The following is a 23,073-nucleotide window of genomic DNA, read 5'->3' on the forward strand; positions in this document are numbered from 1 at the left end:
ATATCTGAGTTCCCTGATGGCCTTAGGCAACCCCTGTAGAAGGGTTGTTTGACACCCCCAAAAGGGGTCACAAACCACAGGTTGGGAATCGCTGTTCTAGAGTATAGCAAGGAGGCACATCTCTTGGTAGCTCTCTGTTTCAGTCATCTTTTTTTTTTTTTTTTCTTTTTTCTTTTTTCTTTTTTGAGACAGGGTTTCTCTGTGTAGCCTTGGCTGTCCTGGACTTGCTTTGTAGACCAGGCTGGCCTTGAATTTAGAGATCCTCTGCCTCCCAAATGCTGGGGTTAAAGGTATGTGCCACCATGCCAGGCTTCAACCATCTTCTTAATGAGAAAAAAGAGCTTCTAGACCTGTGTAGCTTTGCTTTGGTTCTTGTTTCTGATGGTGCATGTGTATGTGCGTCTGTCTGTCTATCTATCTGTCTATCTGTCCATCCCAATGTTTTAGGGTCCAACCAAAAAAAAAATATTAATGTGGATCCCAGATGCTCATGTTCAACTGAATATGAGTCCTCCCACCCCTCAATAATTCCTTAGATAGTAGCCCCCACTCCAGGCAGTAATTCCATTGATTGAAATCGCCATTCAGCCAACTGGAATGTAGATTTTCATCATGAGGAAAGGATGTATTTTATTCCTTTGAGCATGGACTATCCTTCTCCAAATCCCAGATTCCTTCCTCGGTGCTAGACACCAGTGAGAGATGGAAACAAAGTCTCTGCGGCTGAGACAAAACATGCACCTGCAGATGTTGTCCGGTGTTGAAGCATTCAGGCAGATAGCATGTGTGGCCTGTGCATGACATTGGCAGGTGTTTATGTTCAAACCCCAGGCTCCCCTAACTCTGCCATTCAGAAAGATGCTTTCTATAGCCACACTCCCTGGGGTGATTGCTTTCCTTGTGGCTTCTATAAGAGACACAGAGACACACCAGTGTCTCCCTCCTCCCAGCCCCCACAAGGGGAGTTTATGAGGTTACCCTTAGGCAAAGCATCCTGAGGTTTAAGGGATGGTGAGAAAACCCTGTACCATGTCCGGGCTCCTCCACACTGGGAACCATAAGCCCTAAGGAGCTCGCAAGCCACCTCCTTTCTGGAAGTAAAGTCCTGTTGAAGCCATGGTTACAGTTGGGGAGTGACAAAAAGACCTTGGCATACTTCAAAGGTGACCAGCGTTTTGTGAGGTTAGAATTTGACCTGAGAGGGACACATCCAGGAATGTTTCCATTCATTTGCAAAGACTGGTAAGGGTTGAGCAGTATGTGAGGACTGACATTTCCTTCCTGACTTCAGCACTCTTTGATGGGTGCGTGGTATCGGAGGTTTTGTGGTTAATGAATTACCATCTGAAAGTATGGATCAGATTTTCCTGTTGGGCATATAATGGCAACACACGTGTAGTTATCAGGTGTCAGCTGAAGATGCTGTTATGGGAGTGATTTTTTATAAATGTAGACTATATAAACGTATTGTGAAGGAAAATCAGTTCTTTGGTGAAGGACTCAAAGGCTACTGTGCACACACCATTCCAGCATCCGTAGTGACCACAGCACTGGACTCTACCGTGGAAAAAAAGAACGAAGCAAGATGTTTAATTTCTGACAGTTCCAGATTCTGTGGAAGCTTCCAGCAGGTCATGAGGGTTTACTCAGAACCCTTCTGCAGCCTGCTTGCCATCAGACGCTTTCCTCTAAAGCAGAGATAAAGTTATTTTTGACAGTTTGCAAAATATTTTGAGGTTTCTGGGTTTTCTTGAATTTGTATAGGTTTTTAGAGTCGGGGATGCATTTGAAAAGCCATCCTCAGAGCAGCAGCAGCGTTGAAATAAGCATGTGGCTAGCACACCACCTTCCTCTAATAGCCACCCAGCAAGCCAGTGCCCAGTGACGAAAGGGCACTGTTTGCTCTCGGTTTATTTCTGGGTGTAATTTTGTCTGATTTAGGCTGCCTTGGGCTTCGGCAGTTGTCTTGTGAGTCCAGATCCTGTTTGACAGATGTGTACAGTCTGTGCCTCCCCCTTCCTTTGCCAGGATGGCAGCTCGCTGGTGTTTCCTGTTTGCTCACTTGGTTTTTTTTCCCTTTCCTTCCTGGGGGGCCTGGTGGACTGGCAGCTCCGTGGTCCAGCAGACCAACTGCAGAGGTTCCGTGCCATCCAGCAAAGGCGGCAGCAGCAGCAGCAGTGGCAGCAGCAGCTCCTCCAGCGACTCGGAAAGCAGCTCAGGCTCCGACTCAGAGACGGAGAGCAGCTCCAGCGAGAGCGAGGGCAGCAAGCCGCCCCACTGCTCCAGCCCCGAGGTAGGCAGCTGCCGGCCCATGCTCTGGCCAACCGAGTCCCCAGCCCTGGCTTCTGCCCTACCCAGCCTCCTGCTGTCCCCAGCCTGGAACAAGCTATTGGGCTCTGGGGCTCAGCTCTGTTTCCCACTGGGTTCCCTCCTCCCTGTCTCATGATGACACTGCTTCCTTTTAAACACAAAGCATCAGCTTTTACTATCTAGAAATCTGTTTGGCTTCCAACAGTTTCTACATATGCTATAAACATCACTGTCAGGAAACAACCTATGGCTGGGGTCTCTCCCCTCAGGGTCATCCCAGGCAATAACCAGACAGAGAAGTTTGTCACTTGGGAAGTGTGGCCACCCGTAAATCACAGGCCAAAGAGTTTTATGTGTTAGGCATGCTTAGAATCTTACCTTTCTGCAGTTTGTCAAGGATCAGAAGAACAAGGGCTATAAATATTAATAAAACCTCCTTTACTGTGTTTTCTTTGTGAAAATATAAAGGGAAAAATTAGCATCCACCTACAAATAATGAAACTTTTACAGCTGTGATCGGTATTAAAGGGAAGATTTAGGTGCCTCATATAAAAACATTATAAGTGCCAATAAAAACCATTGTTGTTTCTACTGAGTGGAAAGGGGGAAATTAAACAGCGATTCAGAGCCCAGAGGTTCTTGGGTGACGGCTGAGAACCAGGTCTTTAGGCCCGTGGAGCCGAAATGGTGGGCTTTGGTTTCTAAATAGTGAATAAAACAGTTTCCTCCTGAGAATATAAACAGTTGGCATCACCATGGATTGTGGGGTGAAAGGCTTTGCTTACAACTCTCTGTGACATCTATCAGCCCAAATTCCTAAATATGCAGACCCACTCATGAAAAGCCCAGCTGTGAAAAGGGAGCACATTGTAGGGCATGCACACCTGGCATCACACCTGTGCCACACCCGGAAATAGTCATGTTCCAATTCCAAGTTCACAGAGGGCTCCGCACAGCCCTGCGTGCTTTCGTTTTATGACTCCACAACCCTTCTTCCCCCTTCAGCACCTTTCTGCTTCATGGCAAAGCTCTCTACTCATCCTAAACTACGCCTTCTCACCAGTGTTTTTTCTCCTTTCCACAAAATTTGCACCTGTCCGCCCTGCTATCTGTGCGTCTCTGTATGCGCCTCTATCCATATACATAAGAGCAAAGGCCTTAGCAGCACTAACCTATTTATTTTAATCTGACTCTTCCTAGAAACTAAGCCACTACCCATCCCTCATTACTCATTTATGCATTCAGTATCCACTCAATAAACATTTGTTGACCATCTACCACAGTGCTTGGTGGTTGGCCTGGGAATGGAGCAGTTACACAACAGAAAATGTCCTGTCTGTCCAGAGCTAACATTCCAATGGGGGGTTATTTGAAATAGAAAAAAATATAAGAAATTAAAGAGAATAAAATACAGGCGGTAACTAAACTTTATTAGTGCCCACCTTATACTCTAATTCGTTGAGAAAGTCCAGAATATTGAGTTATATAAGAAATAACAGAGCTAGGATTATAGTCAGTACTAAAGTACTTGCCTGGCAACCACAAGCCCTTGGTTCAGTTCCCATTGCCAGGGAGGAAAAGGAAGAGGGGGGAGGGAGAAAAAAGAAGGGGTGTCCCAGGACAGGGCAAGAGGGAACTGAAAGGGCTGGGGCCTATGAAGCGCCTCCTACCCAGGGTCCTCTTTGTGACTTTACCAGTTCAAATCACAAGTGTGGAGTCTTGTTTTCACACTGAAACACGAATCCTGGGGCTCCTAGGTTGCCTGGAGTTTTGCTTGAGAATACCATGGCAATTTCTAACAGCATCAAGCCTGGAATTCTGGGTGATGGATAGAGGCTCTTGTCATTTCTTTCTAGAAATCTCAGAGGTCCCTAGCTAAAGAGCGAGGACCTCTGTATTTTAAGTCCTTGGAGAGCATATGAGGTTTCCACTTCCTTCTCTGTGTGGAGGGAAGGCAGAGGCTGAGTAATGCCTTAGCCACATTACCCAGTGTTCCTTTCTGCTGGCAAGGGGCGTATGTACTTGTTGGAATAAGAGTCAGATGCCTCGAGCCTTTCCCCCCCCCCCCACCCGAGGTTCTCGCAGACACATGGCCTGTAGGAACAGACAGTTTGTAGGTAGATGAACATCACAGTTCTAGGTAGCAGCAAGACTGCTTTTCTTAGAGGTCAGACAGCACAGAGCCCTGTATTACAAGCCTCACCTGATAGGCCAGCTCCTGATAGCCACACTTCTTAAGCCACTGCTCAGACCCACTTACGCTGCCTCAAAGCAAACAGCCTTGGCCCTCACTTCTCTTCCAGACCATCGTTTCATGGGAGTAGAGGAAGAGGAGCATTTGTGTTCTGGTGTATTTACGTTCTTTTTCCACTATGCCAGTGCTTAGAACCCCACCCCCACCTCATGCCCCACGGAAGCTCCTAAGCCCTTTATGGACCTGAGTGCTGAAAGCCGTGTCATCGTGTATGAATCACCCCAGCATGGCCAGGCCAGGTTGCAGAGCTAGCACAGAGGAGCCTGTCAACACGCACAAAGACATGACTCCCCTCTGGGCTGCCCTATGCTGGACACTTCTCAGCCTCATTTTTTTTTTTTTTTTTTTTCACTTGTTTTTTCTCTCATGGATTTTCCTGACATTGAGAATACACTCTTGGCTGCCAATGCTTCTCAGGGTTGGAAGCTGCCTTTCCAAGCAGCTGCCACGCTGACAGTACACAGGGTTTCCTGGCCCAGGGTTGCCCGAGTCCCTACAGAAAGACCCTGGTCACATCATATGAGTTCTAGAATAAAAGAAGTTAACTCTCTGTCTTTATCTTGGACACGTCACGACCTAGATATTGCTCTTGTAAACTGGTTTTTTTTTTTTTTCCCTTTGTGGATCTGACCATGACAGATCTTCAAGGAAGTCCTGAACAGAAAATACACGTTAGAAAAGAACAGTCCATATTCCTCTTTATGGTCAGTAGACACATGAAGCACATCACTCCTGCTAACAAATACACGGCCTCTTCTTAATCATCCTTCTCTGGGGCAGGTGGCAGCGTGTGCTGTAGATGAAGCGGGGATGTGCGTGGCCAGCCTGTATGTGAGTCAGACAGAAGGCTAATCAGGGAAGAGAGAGCTGTGGCCATGCATACGAGGCAGACACAAACCCTGGGCCGAAACCTCAGGAAATGGGGTGTCACCAGCGCACGGTTGTGGGATAGGATCTGAAGTCTCAGGCTCTATGCTTCCCTCCCCCCCCACCCCACCCCCACACCTATCATTTGAGCTTCCATGACCAGAATGACCCCCAGCCCCCACCGTGACAGCTACAGCTATAGCAGTCTGCCCTAATCCACGAGGAACAAAGGCTACAGGCTGAAGGACAGTTCTTTTGCTGAGAGCAGAAGCTTAGCCATCGAGCTCCCAGACCTGGCATGACTGTCGCAAGGCAGGAAAAAGGCCCTGGCCCTAGCCTAAGAGAAGTGTGGACTGCGTTGAAGCGACAAGTCACATACCCACGAAACAAACACCAGTAGACTGTGCTATTGAGTGTAACAGAGGCCAGCAGAGCTTGCTTGCAGGAGCCATGTTTTCTCTCAAAAGCATATAGAAAGCTCTCGTGTTACGTTCAGGATTGCCGTCTCACAAAAGAATGAGATCCCTTTCCTATGGCTACTCAGGGAGTACTGGAGGAGGGGAGGCAGCTTGTGCAGAGAGCCTGCTCTCTAACACCTGGTAGGCAGGTACAGGGTCAGTGTTGCCTGGGAGGCGAGCAGCCCTGGTGGATCACTTAGCCATTCTAAGCCTCGCCTACAAATTAGAGATAACATTTCTTATCTGTAAAGATTAAATTGGATAATAAATGCAAAGTGGGAGGCATATTGTAGGTGCTCTAGCCGTGATAAGTGACTCCAAGGTGATTGCTCTTGAATGCCAGTCTGGGAATTTGGATTTTGTCTAAGAAGCCATAGGAGGTCATTGTAGACCCTCGAGGAAGGGAATGTGGTTGAGTGATGTGTTGAAAATGATACTTCAGACTGATTCATTCAGCTATGAAGTTCAAGGGGGAAAAAAAAAAACTTGACCCTAGAGTACACCTGGCAGTGGGTCTGTCCTAAATGTGTAGAATTTTACAATTCACTCTCAGTAGTTCCACTCTGAAGTTTCAGGGTAACACTTCCCATACACAGCCGTGTTTGGGCTACAAACAGACTTCGGTGTTGTCTCACACAAGAGCTGGCAGCTGTGGAAGCATGGGGCAGATGGGGAACCTCGTGTCAAGCAGCGGCAAGTAGCTTGAGTCTATGCTCTGTCTGGTGGTTGAGTCCTCTCCGTTAAACATGTTTGTTCCGCGAGGCCCCAACTGCCTCCACACACGACTTCCTTGGGGACACACTGAAGCGTGACCCAAAGCATTTAGGGGAGACAAACTTGGAAACCATGGATGCCTGTCTTCAAACTAACTTTCAGAAGGCTGTAGCTGCAGCTCAATTTGTAGACTGCGTGCCTGGCATTCATGGCCCTGGGTTCAATTCCCGAGACTGCAGAAACCAGGTCTGGCAGTACTCACTGGGAACCCTAGCCCTTGGGAGGTGGGAAAGACAGGGCCACAAGTTCAAGGCCATTCAAAGCTATTTGCTAAGCTCCAGGCCAGCCAGATTCTGTCTCCAAAAGAAAATAATAGCATTCAGACCCTCACAGCTGGCCTCTGGGAAGGTGTAGGAGCCCCCTTAGCAAGAAGCTGTTCTGTGTCCCTATGGTCCCATTTGCTGCCATTGCAGCCTAAGCCAGGCAGCCTCTGCAGGCTCCTCCACTCTTCCCTTTCTCATGAGAAGCCACAAGGAAAGCAGAGAATTGCACACAGCACTTACAGGTAACAGGGAGGTAATGGTGAGTGGGGTAGGTAGATGGGAGACGACAGACCTGTCAGAAAGGCATGCTTGTTCTAGGCCGGCAGTTCTCAACCTGTGGGTCGTGACCCCTGTGGGGATCAAATGACCCTTTCACAGGCATCGCCTAAGACCAGCAGAAAATGCAGATTCACAACAGTAGCAAAATTACAATTATGGAGTAGCAATTAAAATAGTTTTACGGTTGGGTCACCACAACGTGAGGAACTGTGTGCAAGAGTCAAAGCATTAGGAAGGTTGAGAACCGCTGCTCTAGGCTCACGTCTGGTCCCTGAAGTTGTGGACACCATGGATTCAGAGAGAAGAGACCATGTAGGAATATTAAGGGAATAATTGCTCTGATTCTTCAAAAGTTTGCCCTATGTCATTACAGAAATTTCTAATTTGTGACTGAAGTTCCATGCGTCTTAAAAGACACCTTTTCTATTTACTTTTATTAAATCTTAGTATTACAAAAGGGAAAGCTTTTATTAGAAATCAACATTCTCTGTAAAATCTTAATTTTTAACCTGTTTGGAACATAAATCCATACAGGCTAACTCAAAACGATAGGCTGCATGGGGGAGGGGCATCAACCCAGCCTTTCCTGTTCTGTTTCCTGGCATTCCCTGCACCCTCCACGTGAGTTTATCCTCAGGGCAGCGTCTAAAAACTGTGACACCCATGATTTGATCTAAGTTAGCAAAACTGCCTTCAGGAATGGATTCTGAAGCCATCTGTGTCTAGACATTTCTAGCAGAGCACAGCAGAAATGGCAGAAGCAAGCCAAGGGAGGACTCAGGCTGCCCAGGCAGACAGGGCACACCTGTCTGTTTCCCGATATTGATGCTTTTGTCATTAAACACCTGTGGCATAATTGCTTCTCCATGTAAATTATATGCTAATGGGAGAGGGTGATCAGGTTCTGGATTCAAAGATTTTTCCCAAAGGTGACCAGTCAAAAAAAAAAAAAGTTTTAATGCTCAGGTTCTCCCAACTATGACTTCCCAGTTAAGTTCACAGAGTCTCAAATTTAATCTCAAAATCAGGTGTCTGTGTACAAATACAAATATTTATGGACTGATACGTCTGCACACAGGTAACTGTTTAATGCCCTAAAGTTCTAGGCATGAGCTGGGGAGGTGTGGTGCTGTCCTGTCATTTTATTAAGTGGACTTGAAATTGTTTCATGGATACTGAGATGCCAGGGGCCAGCTGGGTATCCTCTGTACCAGCAGAGAGCTGCCCCACATACCTGGCCTTCCACTTTGTTTGTTGCCAGCCCATTCAGTTTTCTTTTGCTTAACAGAGAATGTCAAGATCAAAACAGCCAGGGCCCCTTTTAAGTGAGCCTGTTATAAAAGCTGCTTGCATTGTCCTGGGTTTTCTGTTTTCAGGCCGAACCTGCGTCTTCTAACAAGTGGCAGCTGGATAAATGGCTAAACAAAGTTAATCCTCACAAGCCGCCGATTCTGATCCAAAACGAAAGCCACGGCCCCCCGGAAAGGAATCAATACTACACTCCGGTGAAAGATGAAGGGCAGGACTGCGGGAAACTTCCCGAGATCTGCCAAGCCAGCCTGAGGGACAAGGAGCTCAAGACTGCCTGCAAGGAGGAGCAGCGACCGAGGACCGCAAACAAGGCCCCTGGAAGCAAAAGTGTAAAGCAGAAGTCCCCACCCGCTGCGGTGGCTGTGACCGCAGCCGCCGCGCCACCCGCGGTGTCCAGCGCACCCACGGAGAGCGCGCCAGCGCCCACCCGGAGATCAGCAGGCAAGAAGCCCACCCGGCGCACAGAGAGGACCTCAGCTGCGGACGGTGCCAACTGCCACCGGCCGGAAGAGCCCGTGGCCCCAGACGCACTGGGGCCAAACGTGGTGGGACCCCCAGAGCCCCCCAAAACCAGGCCCTGCGGTAACAGCAGGACGAGCCATCGCAAAGAGCTGCGCTCCTCTGTGACCTGTGAGAAACGGCGCACGAGGGGGCTGAGCAGAATCGTTCCTAAATCCAAGGAGTTTATTGAGACAGAATCTTCGTCTTCCTCTTCCTCCTCTGACTCGGACCTGGAGTCGGAGCAAGAGGAGTACATCCTGTCCAAGGCTCAGACCACCGCTGGGAGCGAGCAGCGGCTGAAGGAGGCTCCCAGTAATAGCAGCAGCAGCACCTCCCGGGCTTCTGTGGGCTCCATCAACGCCAGGACCAGTAGTGACATTGCTAAGGAGCTCGAGGAACAGTTCTACACGCTGGTCCCCTTTGGCAGGAATGAACTGCTCTCGCCACTAAAGGACAGCGATGAGGTCAGGTCTCTCTGGGTCAAAATTGACCTGACCCTTCTTTCTAGGATCCCAGAACACCTGTCCCAGGAGCCCGGGGTCTTGAGTGCTCCTGCAGCCAAGGACATCGATAGCGCCCCAGCCGGCCATGCGTTAGACACACCCGCTGAAAAGACTTTGCCAAAATCCAAGAGGAAACGCAAGGTAGGCCTAGAGTTGGGTGGGGCAGACTCTCTTTGTCTCTTTGTCACAGAGAGTGAGCCGCTGGTCTGCACTCCAGTGGCTGTGCTTGGGTGGCCACCAACAATTGCATAAGTAATTGGTATCCACACATGGTAATGTAGGCGTCCCACCACACCTTGTGGTTGTGGATACTTAACTGCCCTGGCCCGAAGAAATGAGTGTGCAGATGCAGGCCAAATGCCGCCCACAAGGGAGCCTCAGCACAAGGGTGGACCCGTCCTTTGCTGAGGCAGACGGTGCTGTTGATGGTGGTGGAGGTGGACGGTGATTGCTGAGGCCTCCGAGGTCATCCGCAGTGGCGTCAGAGCTGGCAGTTGCTTCCAGTGGCGATGAGGAAAAGCTTCACGCTGGAGAAGGGTGGAGAATCAGACTCTGAGGAGGAAGGATGCTTGTAGGCACAGTGGTCTTTGGGTGTGGTGGCACTGCAGGACTGAGCAGGGGGAATGGGTAAAGCATGGATTGACTGAGGTGACCCTAGGGTTGGAGAGCAGGGGCCGCCTCTGGCAGTGACTCAGGTACACAGCCAGTCTTGAAGGTTTACAAATTGCTGTGTTTCAAAACTAGCTTGGAGGACTGGAGGGACAGCTCCATTGGTAAGGTACTTACGGGCAAGCAGGAGGACCTGAGTTTGATCCCCCAGTGCTCCTGTAAAACCCTGGGCAGGGGGTGCATGCTTGTAGTCCCAGCACTGAATCGGTGGACACGGCAGACCCCTGGGAATTCTTCAGTGTGCCCAAGTTCTCAGTCAGAGATCTTGTTTCCTAAAGAAGATCGCTATCATCCGAAGTCAAACTCTGGCTTCCATGCACGCACACACATAACACACATACATACAAACATAAAGGGCACATAACAAACTAAGGGCTTTGCAGTATTCCCAATGCTTTGAAATGCCACCTTTACTAACAGCAGTTATTACACACAGGTGTCCCTGGGAGGGGTGCTGTTGAATACTTCATACATGTTTAAGCATTTAGTCCTTACACCTTTGTTTTTCATGCACATTTTAAGGGTGAGAAAGTGAAGATGAGAAAGCCTGAAGGACTTTCCCAAGGTCATGTCAGTCCAGGGGACCCAGGCACTGTTGGGCCCCAGATTCTCCCACTAAGTAATGGAAGTAGCCATCTTCCAGTTTCCACACAACGATCTGTTCTGTCTGTCAACAAGAAAAGAGACTGCACACGTGGGCTTTACAGCTGTTTTGAACCCTTTTTTGAGGGGGCGGGGAAGGGAGGGTGCAAAATGACTCAGCAAGTATAAGCTCTTGGACAATGCAAAACTGAAATGATCTGAGTTCAATCCCAGACTCACCATGGAAGGAAGAGCAAACTTGCTAAACCTTTCCTCTGGCCTACACACACACACACACACACACAGGCACGCGCACACATGCACACGCACACATATGCACACACGTATGCACACATGCAAGCACATGCACAGACACAGTGATTAAATGAGGTGACTTGGGAGTCATGTTTATTAGGCAATTTTCCTGGCCAAGGTAAAAATATTCCTCATTTCCAAAGGGTGTATGTCAAAGGTATAGTTGTTTCCTGGTGACAGTCATCTCTATTACCAGCAGGGGGATTTATTATACAGGCTCAGAATGGGTTTCTTCACACAGTAACATTAAACAGCTTATTTCTATAAAGTAGAATTTGAACCTTGGAAAGAGCAGATGACTAACCAGACTCCCTCCACAGACCAACACAGCCTCTCAGCCTCCTGAAGCCCCATAACTGACAACCAAGGACTTAACACTTGCTTTGGACCTTTGGGCCCGTTATACCAACATGAGCTTCTAGGGTCCTCCTTCACAGAGGCTATGTGACACAATCCTAGCTAAAAGCAATCAAGTTCTCTTCTGTCTTTCACACTTACATTTCCTCCTGGAAAAATGCCCCCTGCAGCCCTGAGGATGCCACATGGAGTAAGCTCTTGCCTCCTCAGGAGCAGCACTTTGGGGAGTGTTACTTCCCTTGTCTATTTGTGCAGTAAGAACCCAAAACAAGTCCTATCTTCTCAAAAAGAGCTTTAAGGTGTTTGGGGCTGGACATTGCAAGGCAGAGGTAAAACATGCTAGGGAGCGGCCTCTGCGTGCCGTTCACTAAAGGCATGACTTTAAAGAGGCAAAGCTGTGGTCTCTCACCACTGTCACTCCAATAAGCCTGGACAAAGCCTGCTTCATATACTCTATTCTGATACCAACAAGGCAGGCATGGGGGATAGTAATGCTACAGATAACTCGGCCAGATCTGCTTTGCAAAGCTAACCACTAAGCAGCTTTCAGCATCCACGATTTGACCAGGCCTTGCTGCGTGGCAGGCGGTGCCCTGCTGCTGCTCGCTGGGCGGCACCCCTCAGAGCCCCAAGCTGACTGGCTTCTGCTTCTTACCACCAGTGCGACAACGAAGATGACTACAGGGAGGTGAAGAAGGCCCAAGTCGAGAAGGAGAGTGCCACGCGCCTGGCCACCTCCGCTAATAACACCCTGTCCGCCGGCACCCACTGCACCATGAACATCAACAGGTAAGCCCAGAAGGCAGGGGTGAGCTGGAGGGGACCTGGGTCTGAAAGTCACATACTGTGTTGAGGAAACAGAAGATCCTTTAGATTGTTCTAATTGGAGTCTGCGGGCTTGCTTCCCTCAAATCAACCAAAGGCTTATAATGATGTCTAATGTGAGCCTCCGGCTCCTCTTTTGATAGATGTGTCAGGTCCTTGCATGTAACCAGAGACCAGTAGTAACAAGGCAGCACCACTCTGAGCTCTGTACTCCCCAAAGATGACCTCTACCCCCAAGCGTAATAACCAAACCTTAAAAGCTAGTATTTTAATAGTAGCCGCTAAGCACATAAGAACATAAAATTACAAGGACTAAGGAAATGTACACTTTGAGTCTGCAGGTGATACACATAAGCTCTTGGGTGTAGACAAATTGTAGACTTGAAAAGGAACTGTGCTTCCAAGGTCAAACTGCCACCCAGTAATCCCTCTAAAGGAGCAGCACAGGGCCACCACACACCACCTCCCTCTGTGATAAATGGTTCTCCAGCAAGGCAAGGTCCCAGGTATTCATTAAAGCAAGTAGCTTAGCATCAGTCATAGAGGCTTTTCTGTTTAGAAGCACTTCAGTGCAGACCCCGCTTTTCCTCTTCCGAGACACTTCTCACTCCCCCTGACTATACGCAGAGGATTTTTAAGGGGAGATTAATGGTTCCGCACAGCACATAAAATGTAAGCTGAAAGGTCGGGGAAAGATGGAGAGCAGCGCTGAAAGTTGAAGACGAAATTGGAGAGCAGAGGCACACAGAGCCACGGTGCTGTGCGGATCACCTTGAGGATGCACAGGAGGGAGCAGATGCTTGGGGCTCCCACAGCGCTCTGTGCATTCCCAAGGACTAGGGAAATGGGAATGAAGGGATTTTGCCCCCACCCCCAAGTATTTTTCTTTAATGTACAGTGTGTTTTGTGCGCATTTGTCGATGCCTTAAATAACCTTCCCATCTAGTGACAATCAGAACTGCTGCATATCAATGATCTCAAATGATATTTCAAGGTGTCTGAAACAACCATAGTAAGACAAGAAAGTACTGGTGCTTTCTGCTGAGACACAAGTGTGGGTATTGCTAGGGTGACTCCAGCTTAACGGTTCTTCTGGCCCTAACCCTTCCAATGAGAGCTGAGCCTGGGTGAGAGTGAAGAGGGAACTTTTTTTTTTTTTTTTTTTCATCTAAATTCATGGATCTCAAATTTAAAATCTCTTCCTCTCACAAATGTCTGGCAGAGCCTCCGAGATCTGATTGTTTTGCTGACACTAGGTAGAGTTTCTTCTGGGAAAGGTGGTCCATGAACCTCCGGAAGTGTGATTCTCCTGCCAAGTGTTACCTCCTCAGAACACAGGGCTGATCGTGCAGCTCGGAGGCTCTTCAGAGGAAGCTTCTTTGGTCCTCTTGACGATGTAAACTTGCAGCAACGAAGAAGGAACAATCCCATGTACCTGTGCTTATATTTAATGTCATAATTTATATTTCATTGCACATAAAGAATGTAAAGCAATAGATACCTAGAAGCCGGGCTTTTTTTTTTTTTTTTTTTTTTTTTTTTTTTCTCATATGTCAAGAAATTGTTTGCTCTCAGGCTTTTCACATCCATCCTTAACATCGGCAGTCCTTCCCTTCAGGAGACACAGCATCAGACTCATCCAGAACGATTGTCTATAACACGCCACTCACTACTTTTGTAACCAGAAATTCTGTCTCCACATGATTCTGCTTGCATGATGTTAACAACTTTGGTTTAGAGGCCAGTGCTTGAGATTCCCACTGTGACTACCAGCTAAGGAAATTGCTTTTGAAGTGACTTTAATGACTTGTTTGCTCTGATAACCAACACATACAATTAACCCATCATAACCCCAGGAGTCGCAACTAAATCTTTATTGGATTTACTGCCTTGTTGTTGTTGTGAAAATTGTAGTAGGTGACTTATGCATCTTTAGTTTGCAGTGATCAACAACTGTTTCAGGATAACATATCCTCCACAAACAATTCTTTTTCCTAATGCAAAACGCATAGATCCCTAGCGATAAGCATCGCCATACACACTGTAAGACTTTAGTGTACGTGAACCTGTCTTCTCGGAGGCTGGTGTTGGGAGAATTCCGTTGAAGAATAGACAGTAGTCTTTAAGGGGAAAGTAAGAGCTAAGGATGAGAAACTGTGGTTTCAGGTCCCAGTTGCTTTGTTCTATGTTGATTCTGATCAGCACCTGGAAGGCGACTCCAGGCCTTGGCGTCACCCAGCCCTTCCGTGACTGTATCCTACAGGCTCAGCCCCGGGCTGGTGCCCTCCCAGAAACTGAGAGCTCAGTTACTGCTGTTGGTTGTTGGTTGGTTTTTCCCAGCTTGCTGAGGCTTGTGAGGAAAAGCTTGACCTGGATGAAGAACTGAGGGCAGAGACAAGTTACTCTTCTGAGTCCCACATTGTCAGGGACTCAAGATTACTGTGTATTCTGATAGAGTAAAAAACAAAAACACAATGCATAACATTTGGTTGTTGTTTACTGTGTCCCTGATGCCATAAAATCACTTCTGCCATAATAATTTCCAAGAAGCTTCTTCCTGACAGCAGGTTTTAAATGGGAGGCTGGGCTGTACAAGAAGCATGGCCCTTTTTTCCTGTGCAGACTGTGACACTCCGTTGCTGTTTTTCTTTTCAGCCTGGCAATACCAATAAACAAAAATGAGAAGCTGCTGCGGTCACCCGCTTCCCCACTCCCTGACACTTGCAAACACAAGTACTCCAGCGAGGAGTTGACGTCTTCCAGCCGGCCTCATGGCAACGGCGTGTTGGCTTCTGCGTCTTCCAACAAGAAGCCCAAGGCTGACAGCCAGCTGCAGCCGCATGCCGGAGACCTCACGGTTTGTTGGAGACCTTCTTTTCTTTTCTTTTTTTAAAAATATTTTATTTTATTAATTTATTCATATTACATCTAAATTGTTAGCCCATCCCTTGTATCCTCCTATTCCTCCCTCCCTCCTGCTTCCCCCTTACTTCCCTCTGTCTGTAACTGAGGGGGACCTCCTCCCCCTATATATGCTCTTAGGGTATCGAGTCTCTTCTTGGTAGCCTGCCTTCCTCTGAGTGCCACCAGGCATCCCCATCCAGGGGACATGGAGACTTTCTTTTCTAACTAAACTCAGTGAAATTGTGGGCCCTGGCTAGGCATACTTTATACTCATGCTGGAGGTCCCATGGTGAACCCCTGAAGGCATCTTTTGGGGAGATCTCATGGAGAAAAAGTACTCCTCCTCTCTTCAGTGGAACATGAAGGAAGAAGGCTGCCCAGTGGACATTCAAAGCCTTGCCCCTTGGCACTGTTTCCGACCCCATAGTAACACCATCCCAAGAAAAACTGGGAGTTTTAAACCAGCCAATTTCTGTGTTGAGGAAAACCCTACCCATACATGACTCGCTTGTGTTTGGGGCTGAAACACATGCCAGCATTGCAAGTCTCTCGGCCCACTCTTGCCTACCATTTGGAATGTCCAGAGTGGGGAGGTTTCTGATGCCACCCTTAACCATCCATCCCAGGGTGGTTCTTATATGTCCCTAGGGTTAGAGGAGAGGTGTTTTAGCTGCAGTGTGATCTTTTGCTTACTCTCTCTGAGCCATTTCTTTACCCCAGCCCCTCTGTACACCACTGATGTTCCTCCACATTATGTCACAGTTACAGTGAGACAGAGGTGAAAGCTTGGCCTCTATATGAGAACATGATAGAAATACAGATTTCCACAAGACGTGTGAGAGCAAACACCTGTAACCCTCACAGTCAGCAGGAGGAGACAGCTCAGAGCCAGCCTGAGCTACAAATCAAAACCTTATCTTAGGAGACAGAGACAGAGGGACAGAGAGACAGAAAGAGATAAATCCCCAAACTGCACCCTGTATCTACTAAATCAGAAATGAAGCCCACAATCTGTGTTTTAGCTTTAGGCTTCCATGTGATTCTGATCTATGTCAAAATTGGGAAAAATAGAAGCTCAGGGCCTTCACCGGTGGTTACTGCCTGACCTTGAGAACGTTGCCTAGCCTGCCCAGTCTCAGTTCCCCCATCCATGAAAGGCGTGGAGCCTCCTTTTTGATACTGTTGCAAGCACAGCGTGTGACAACAGGTGCAGAAGTCCTCAGCTTGCCACCCAGGCATGCACAGGCTCCAAGAGCTGAGTCTTGCTGAACAGCATCCTAGTTCTGCAGATGGATGACTCCACACCTGACCTCCTCCTAGGATAGGTCAGGGCAAAAAAAAAAAAGAATTACAGCACTGTTTTAAAGTATACGGTATGCAGTTGCTTTAATGTGTATATAATTAATACACGTATGAGGAGAAACAGTTTCCTACTTAGGCCTGGGTCTCGCTGACCAAATATTCAGTCCCTTGTGGTCCCCAGGATAAAGAATGCACAGCCTACACTACGTTATCTTTGTTGAAACAAAATCACCATCATTTCTAGTATAGAACAGAGCAGTACTGTGTAGGTGAAAGGTTGTGCTGTCTAGTGGCTCTCTGAACCAGGTGGCCTATGTCTCAGTGGCCTCTGTCTTCTGTGTTGTTTAGAAGGCCTCTCAGAACAGTTCCGAAAATGGCATCCTCCATAGTAAGTCACGGCCGCAGACTGAGCCATGGTCTCCAGGTTCCAACGGCCTCAGGGACTGCAAGAGACAGAAGTTGATCTTCGATGACATGTAAGTTTAAACCTTCTTCATATGGTGAGGGTGGAGAAAGTAGTAAAAATACCGTCGCCTCTCATTTACGCAATGTGCCTGTTTGCCCTGGCACAGTATGGTCACTTAAATGTGCCTCTCACAGGAAGCTCCAATGTGTGCACGCCTGGGTACTCGGGATAACCAGGCTAATGGGGTTGGCACTCAAGACCTCAGAATACTGAGGCAAGCTGCACTAATGGGTCTTATTTCTCTTTTTAATTATGTATGTACCTGTCTGGTATGTGTACATGAATGTGTGTGCTCGTGGATCCCCTGTAGCTACAGGCCATGGTCTTTAGGTTTCAACAGCCCACTGTGGGTGCTGGGACCAAACGCAAGTCCCCTGCAAGAACAGAGCATGCTCTTAACCGCTAAGTGCGCTCTCTCTCTCTCTCTCTCTCTCTCTCTCTCTCTCTCTCTCTCTCTCTCTCTCTCTCTCTCCCTCCCTCCAGTGAGTGTTATTTCTAAGGATGTGGATTAAGGGGTGTTGGTGAGGTATGCTATCAGAAAGAAGCACTTTTGGTTTTGTTAATTATAATGGCCAAAGAATAATAGTGACTTGCTCCTGAAGGCTCTTTTCTTCCAAGACATGGGTTCTTTGTAACGTCGTAAACAAGCCTTATATAGGGGGAAAAAAACAAAACAAAACAGTTTGACTTCCTTTGATCCTTTGTCCACTTGCACTGCTGGAACCCGAGTGCATCTTCCATAGCCAGCGACAGTTCACAAGTTGAAAGGGGAGGAAGGTGAATACAGAGACCACCCAGCCATGCTCTGGTGAGACTGAAAGTCACAAGGAGAAATGATGAGATGAGGCTGGAGACAGTGTAGTCTTCCAGGGAGGAAGCCAGTGTCCAGGAGGCAGAAGATGGGGCTCATGAGTTCGGCCTGAATCCGGCCTGAATCCGTTGTTTAGCTGACCCACACCCAGAGTGAGCGGTAATCTTTCAAGTGTGGTCTGGACTTTATACATCAGCCAGGACACAGAGTTTTGGGGTTGAAAACCAAATGCTCATCTTTGTGTCATTTAGGAAGCACATGCTAAGGTAACTAAATCTGGGGAACGAGGTCTCACCTGTTCCTGTGGCCGCTGTGGCTGCATGCCAGCTCCACGCATGCCACCCTCCCTCCCTTCAACTGCGCCGCCCACCTCACTCACTTCCCCTTTGCTGAGCACGATGGTAGGAGCCATACGCTCTCAGGAGGGCAGAGGTGGTCAGCAATAGTTTCTTTAGGACTTTATGGTGGATACTTTTGATAATTTGAGCACCTCAATGTCTAATATTTTTGTTACTAGCTATGAGCTATGAATCCCTGTGAAAGCCAACTGTTTCTGAAGACAGTGCTTAAGGTATAATACTTAAGGTCATTATGGAATTTGTGTTTCGGGTTGACAGCTAGTAATGGAAGTAACAGACACTGAGGTGCTCAATATACCATCTTCTGCCTCCAGGACACGGGCTTTCTCCTTGAAGACTAAATTACTTTCAGCCTCATCTCATCCTTCCTACTTATGAGATCTCTAGTAGTAAAATAAACATGCAACTGAAACAGCCACTCATCTAAGAAAGCTATGGGAAGATTCTTAAAATCCAAAAGACAAAGACCCAACATTGTCTTTTCCTCTAAATGAAGAGAACAGCTGTCTGTCAAAAGATCAGAGTCACCTGATATGCGAAATGTCTCACATGTCTGTTGCTACCTACTAAGTGCCAGGTACAGAGCAAAGCTAGGATATGTGATGAGTTCATTTTCAGTGATCCTGTAGAGCTGGGGAGAGATGCACATGGATGGGGCCACCACAGCCACCACTCCTGTGACTACTGTGGCCACACCTCTTCTTCCATTCCTCTCTTTCCTCTTAGTTCTTTCTCTCGGCACCCTTCTTTTCCTCTTCTTCCTCCTTCCTGTACTCTCCCTCCTACCCCACTTTCCTTCCTTCCTTCTGCCATTACTAGCTTCAGCTTGACACACCTGGAACGTGGAGACCTCCATTAAGCAACTGATGTTTATGGGGCATTTTCTTGAGTGCCACTTGGTGCAGGAGCCAAGCCCACTGTGGGCGGTACCATCCCTAGGCAGGTGATGCAAATAAACCCTTCCTTTGCTTCTCCTTTTCCTTTGGCTTTTTCAATCCTCCTTTCCTTCCATCCTCTCACTTCCTTTTCCTCCTCTCTCACCCTGACAACTTCCTCCCTGCCAGCTTCCTGACCAAGAAAGTCTTCAGCCCCTACCCCTTTCCTTGGCTTGCTTACTCTCTTCACTGAGGGCGACAACAGGCACTGAGAGGAACGCGAAGGCTGCCAGGAGAAGAAAGGAAAGAGCCAGATCATTAGGACCAGAGCAGTTGAGAAGCCAACGGAAAGCCGTTCACATGATCCAAAAAATAACAGATGCCAGGCTGTCATTTAGTTTTTAAAGCTTCGTCATGTAGTCTTTTTTTTTTTTTTTTAACAAAAAGGGAAATTCATCCTTTTGTATTATAAATACTTGTTAATGGTTGAATAAACATGCAATTCAGACAACAACTGACTCTGCCAGGCTGTCAAGAGTGAGCACTGAATAACTGCAGCTGAATTATAAATACCCGTCCCATGGGGAGGGCCTGGATTTTTCTTTCTTTCTCTCTCCGTGAACCTGCATGAAAACACATTTAAATTCATGGTCATGCACATCTTGTTGCCTGTGCTTCCTCCCCATGAAGCAGCAGTTAGTGCTTTTGGGGGTGCAAACGAACTGAAGGGGCCAGCACTCATGTTAGACCTGGGATCCAGGTCAGCTTGCTCTCAGTAAGCCGCAAGCTCAGACTAGCGGCAATGTGGCACCGCCCCCACCCCCCTGACATTAGGCAAGCAAGCGCATGAAAGGCATTACAGTTACTACTCCATGGCCTCAGTAGGGAGGTGGCAGTGGCACGGTTAGCAGACTTTCCTTTTAAAAGACAAATTGTGTGAGAATTTATGTCAAGGAGTGACAGCGCTTGGTTCACCTCGCAGCTTAGATATGGGTCTTCTTAGCACAAAGGCACGAGCTGTGTGTTGTCTGGTGTCCTAGTTAGTGACAGGGAGCTTTGGCCAAGGAGATCTGAGATAGATCTGGCATGGGAAGCCTCGGTCCAGAAGTCCTAGATTCATGGAGCTATGTGGCGAAAGGCTTGGCTAGGAGTAAAGCCCAGCTCCTGTTCGCCATATTGCTGTGTTGGAAGACAGCAGGGCTGGAAGCCAGCACTGCCTGCTGCTTGCTGAAAGATGTGCTGCCCTCTGCCCATATTTCACATGGAAGAGGCAGTCACGACCAGAGCACCCAGCCAATCCACCAAATGTCCCATCTGTCCCCGTGATGCCAGTAACAGGAGCAGAGCTACCTAACCACCCCCCCCCCCCCACTGCACTGAGTGAAAACTCCCTGGGACACAGAGCACTGAAGGCCGTGGGGGCATGTAAAATGTGAGTGGGAGGAAGGGACGGGGACTCCCTACAAATTACATTTGTAATGTAATTACGTGTAGCAGTCCTCTAGCTAAAAGGATTTTAATTTTATAGAGGACGGGAAGATTCCCGTCTGTGAGAGGTTGAATATCCTGCAACGTGACTCAATCAAAGGAAGCCAGCTAGAATTCTTGCATAGGCCGTATTGTCATAGGCCGGGCACTCTGGGGACCTTTCTGCACCATTGCTGTCCTGAGGGAGACCCTTCCCTCGTGGCTACAAAGCTGGACCCCACCTTCTTATTTTGAGGGAACTGTTTCCATAATGGGTTCTCTTTCTCAAGTGGGTCCTTGCTGTGTTCTGATGAATGAAGGAGAAGCCTGAGGGGGAAGGATAAAGACGGATTATCTCTCACCGAAACCCTTAGGCTCTGCTCAAATCAGTCATTTAGACGCCAGAGAGCAACAGCAGATCGACCGATGATGATTTTTCCATTTCATTAAAAGTTGCTTCCGTGATTAAAAACTTGACTCCATGAGCCAGCACAGCCTGAGAAATGTACTGTGAGTGCTGCCAGGGACAGGAGGGAGGATGGCCCCCTTCCCCCTGCCCTCCCCTCCCTCTTCCCCCTTCCCCTCCCCCTTTCCCCTCCCTTCCCTCCCCCTTTCCCCTCCCTCCCTCCCCCCATCCCGAAAAGCCAGGTTCCGGACACTTTAGGATTCCAGTCATCATCAAGAAACACAAGCTGCATTTGAATCCTTGCTGCTTAAACACCGGCTACCGGCATCCACCGCAGTGTGTGCAGGCAGCCAGGAGCAGCACCTGGAGCCCCAGTCTCCAAACGCCAACAGTGACTACTGGAGGGAAGCAGGGCGGTAGGACACTCGCCCAGTGTGTCACCCAGTTCTGCAAAGCTAGTGCCACAAAACAGTTCATGTGTGAAAAAGAAGCATTTAACCTCTTACAAGCTCTGGCTCCTTCCGGAACAAGCACCTGAAGGATGGGGACACAGCAAGGGCACATCAAATGACACTGGGGGGGGGGGGTGTCCCATGAGAGAGAAATCCATGTGCTGTCATTGTCGCTTTCCTCTGTCTGATGTGGGTTTCACTTTCTCCAAGCCAACCATCCTCGTTTTTCCACACCCAGGAACCCGCTTGTTCAAACACAGTGAGCTCTTATCCCTGCTGGCTTGCACAAAACATGCTTGCTTGCTATGTGGAAGCATGGCCTTTCAGAGAGGTGGGAATTACAGAAAGCAGTGCGCCAGCCTCTCCCTGCGAGGTCATTCATCTCTCTGTCTCTCTCTCTCTTCCTTGGCCATGAAGGAGAACAAAGAGCAAAGGCTGCTTTAAAGCCCCTGTGCCTGCGAATGTCAGGTCACCAGCACCCGCAGCGGCTCAGGGCCATGGCTGTGTGTTTGTGGGTGATGACGGTGGAACAGAAAAGAAATGAAAGCTTTCCGTCTGGATCAAGGTCACCAGTCGCTTTTGTTACAGACAACTCTTAGAACAAAGATGCACGTTGGCTGAGTTCCGACTCTGTCATCAGCCAATCCTGGCTTCTGTGGAGCATTGGATGCAGCTCTGTTTACGTTGTTCAATTGCACTTTTTTGGTGTGTTCATGATCATCATAAAATAATATGAAAAATAACGTGCAGGGTATTATAGGAGCTTAAAAACTCTAGATTTTCTACTTAAAAACAGACTCAATGAAAATCTACTTTACATTGAGATGATTAGGTTTGATTTCAGAACCTTTGGTATATCAGATGCTGTACCTGTGACAGTGCTCAGGGTAATTTCATTTTCCTTATTGACAGGTATATGGCTGTGGAAAGCAATACCTTCAGGTTACTTTGAGTCCATGCCGGACAGTCTGAGTGACGTCCCATTAGTCGCGATGTCTTTATAATGGCCTGATTTAAGAGCATAGCAGTAGAAATCACCTGCGAGGAGAAAACAGGCCAATCTTCATGCAATTTCCAGTGCCTAGTATAGCGAGCCCTCCATTACAAGCAAAGAGAAGTCTAACAAGCGTGTTTGTAAATGGCCCGTAGATGGCACCAGGTTTCCTTTTAGCACGGCAGGTTGCTGTTGTAGCTGCCAGGATCCAGTCACACAAGTGGGTGTGTTACTTACCCACTGGCACTGCTGTGTGTCAGTGGCTCGGCCTCCGTATCAGGTTTGAAAAATGCATTCATGTGTTGCAGATAAAAACAGCACTGATTGAAGAACCCATATTAGGGGCTTTCAGCTACTGCCATCTATAAGGGTAGCTTAGAAAGCCTGTGAAATCTAAGATGATGCCATAGCTTATGACCAAGAGAGGCCCCCCCCCCCATGGGAACAAAATGCATTTTAAATGACAATCTTTTAGTGGTGAGGTCTACAAAACAGGACACAAAGAAAATGACCAAACTTAGATACTAGAGCGTGGAGCAGATAATGATGTGGAGAATTTCAAGTTGCCATGGAGACACTCTCTGGCTCATTGGCTGTGATGCTGCATCCTCTCAGAAGGCACCACTCTTCCCTAAGCTCAGAAGAAATTCAGTACAATTCAAGGATTAACGTAGGCTGGAGAAGACCAAGCAGGCCAACAGCTTGACTCCTGCTGAAATGTCCCAGCGGCCTAACTGCACGCATGCAGTAACTGTAGCCCTGTAAACCT

At 48.0% G+C, this 23,073-nt stretch overlaps 1 protein-coding gene across 1 annotated transcript in view; it reads left to right on the forward strand.

The window, feature by feature from the left end:
* Aff3 (ALF transcription elongation factor 3) overlaps positions 1-23,073 on the forward strand; it is a 474,038-nt gene that overhangs the window by 432,985 nt on the left and 17,980 nt on the right. Inside the window, exons 12-16 of the mRNA XM_051152759.1 lie at positions 2,110-2,293; positions 8,582-9,661; positions 12,105-12,232; positions 14,924-15,125; positions 16,823-16,950. Of these exons, the coding sequence (XP_051008716.1) occupies positions 2,110-2,293; positions 8,582-9,661; positions 12,105-12,232; positions 14,924-15,125; positions 16,823-16,950 (1,722 nt within the window). The remainder of the gene's footprint in view (positions 1-2,109; positions 2,294-8,581; positions 9,662-12,104; positions 12,233-14,923; positions 15,126-16,822; positions 16,951-23,073) is intronic.

Source organism: Acomys russatus, chromosome 11 (genome assembly GCF_903995435.1).
Source record: "Acomys russatus chromosome 11, mAcoRus1.1, whole genome shotgun sequence".
Classification (NCBI taxonomy): Eukaryota; Metazoa; Chordata; class Mammalia; order Rodentia; family Muridae; genus Acomys; species Acomys russatus.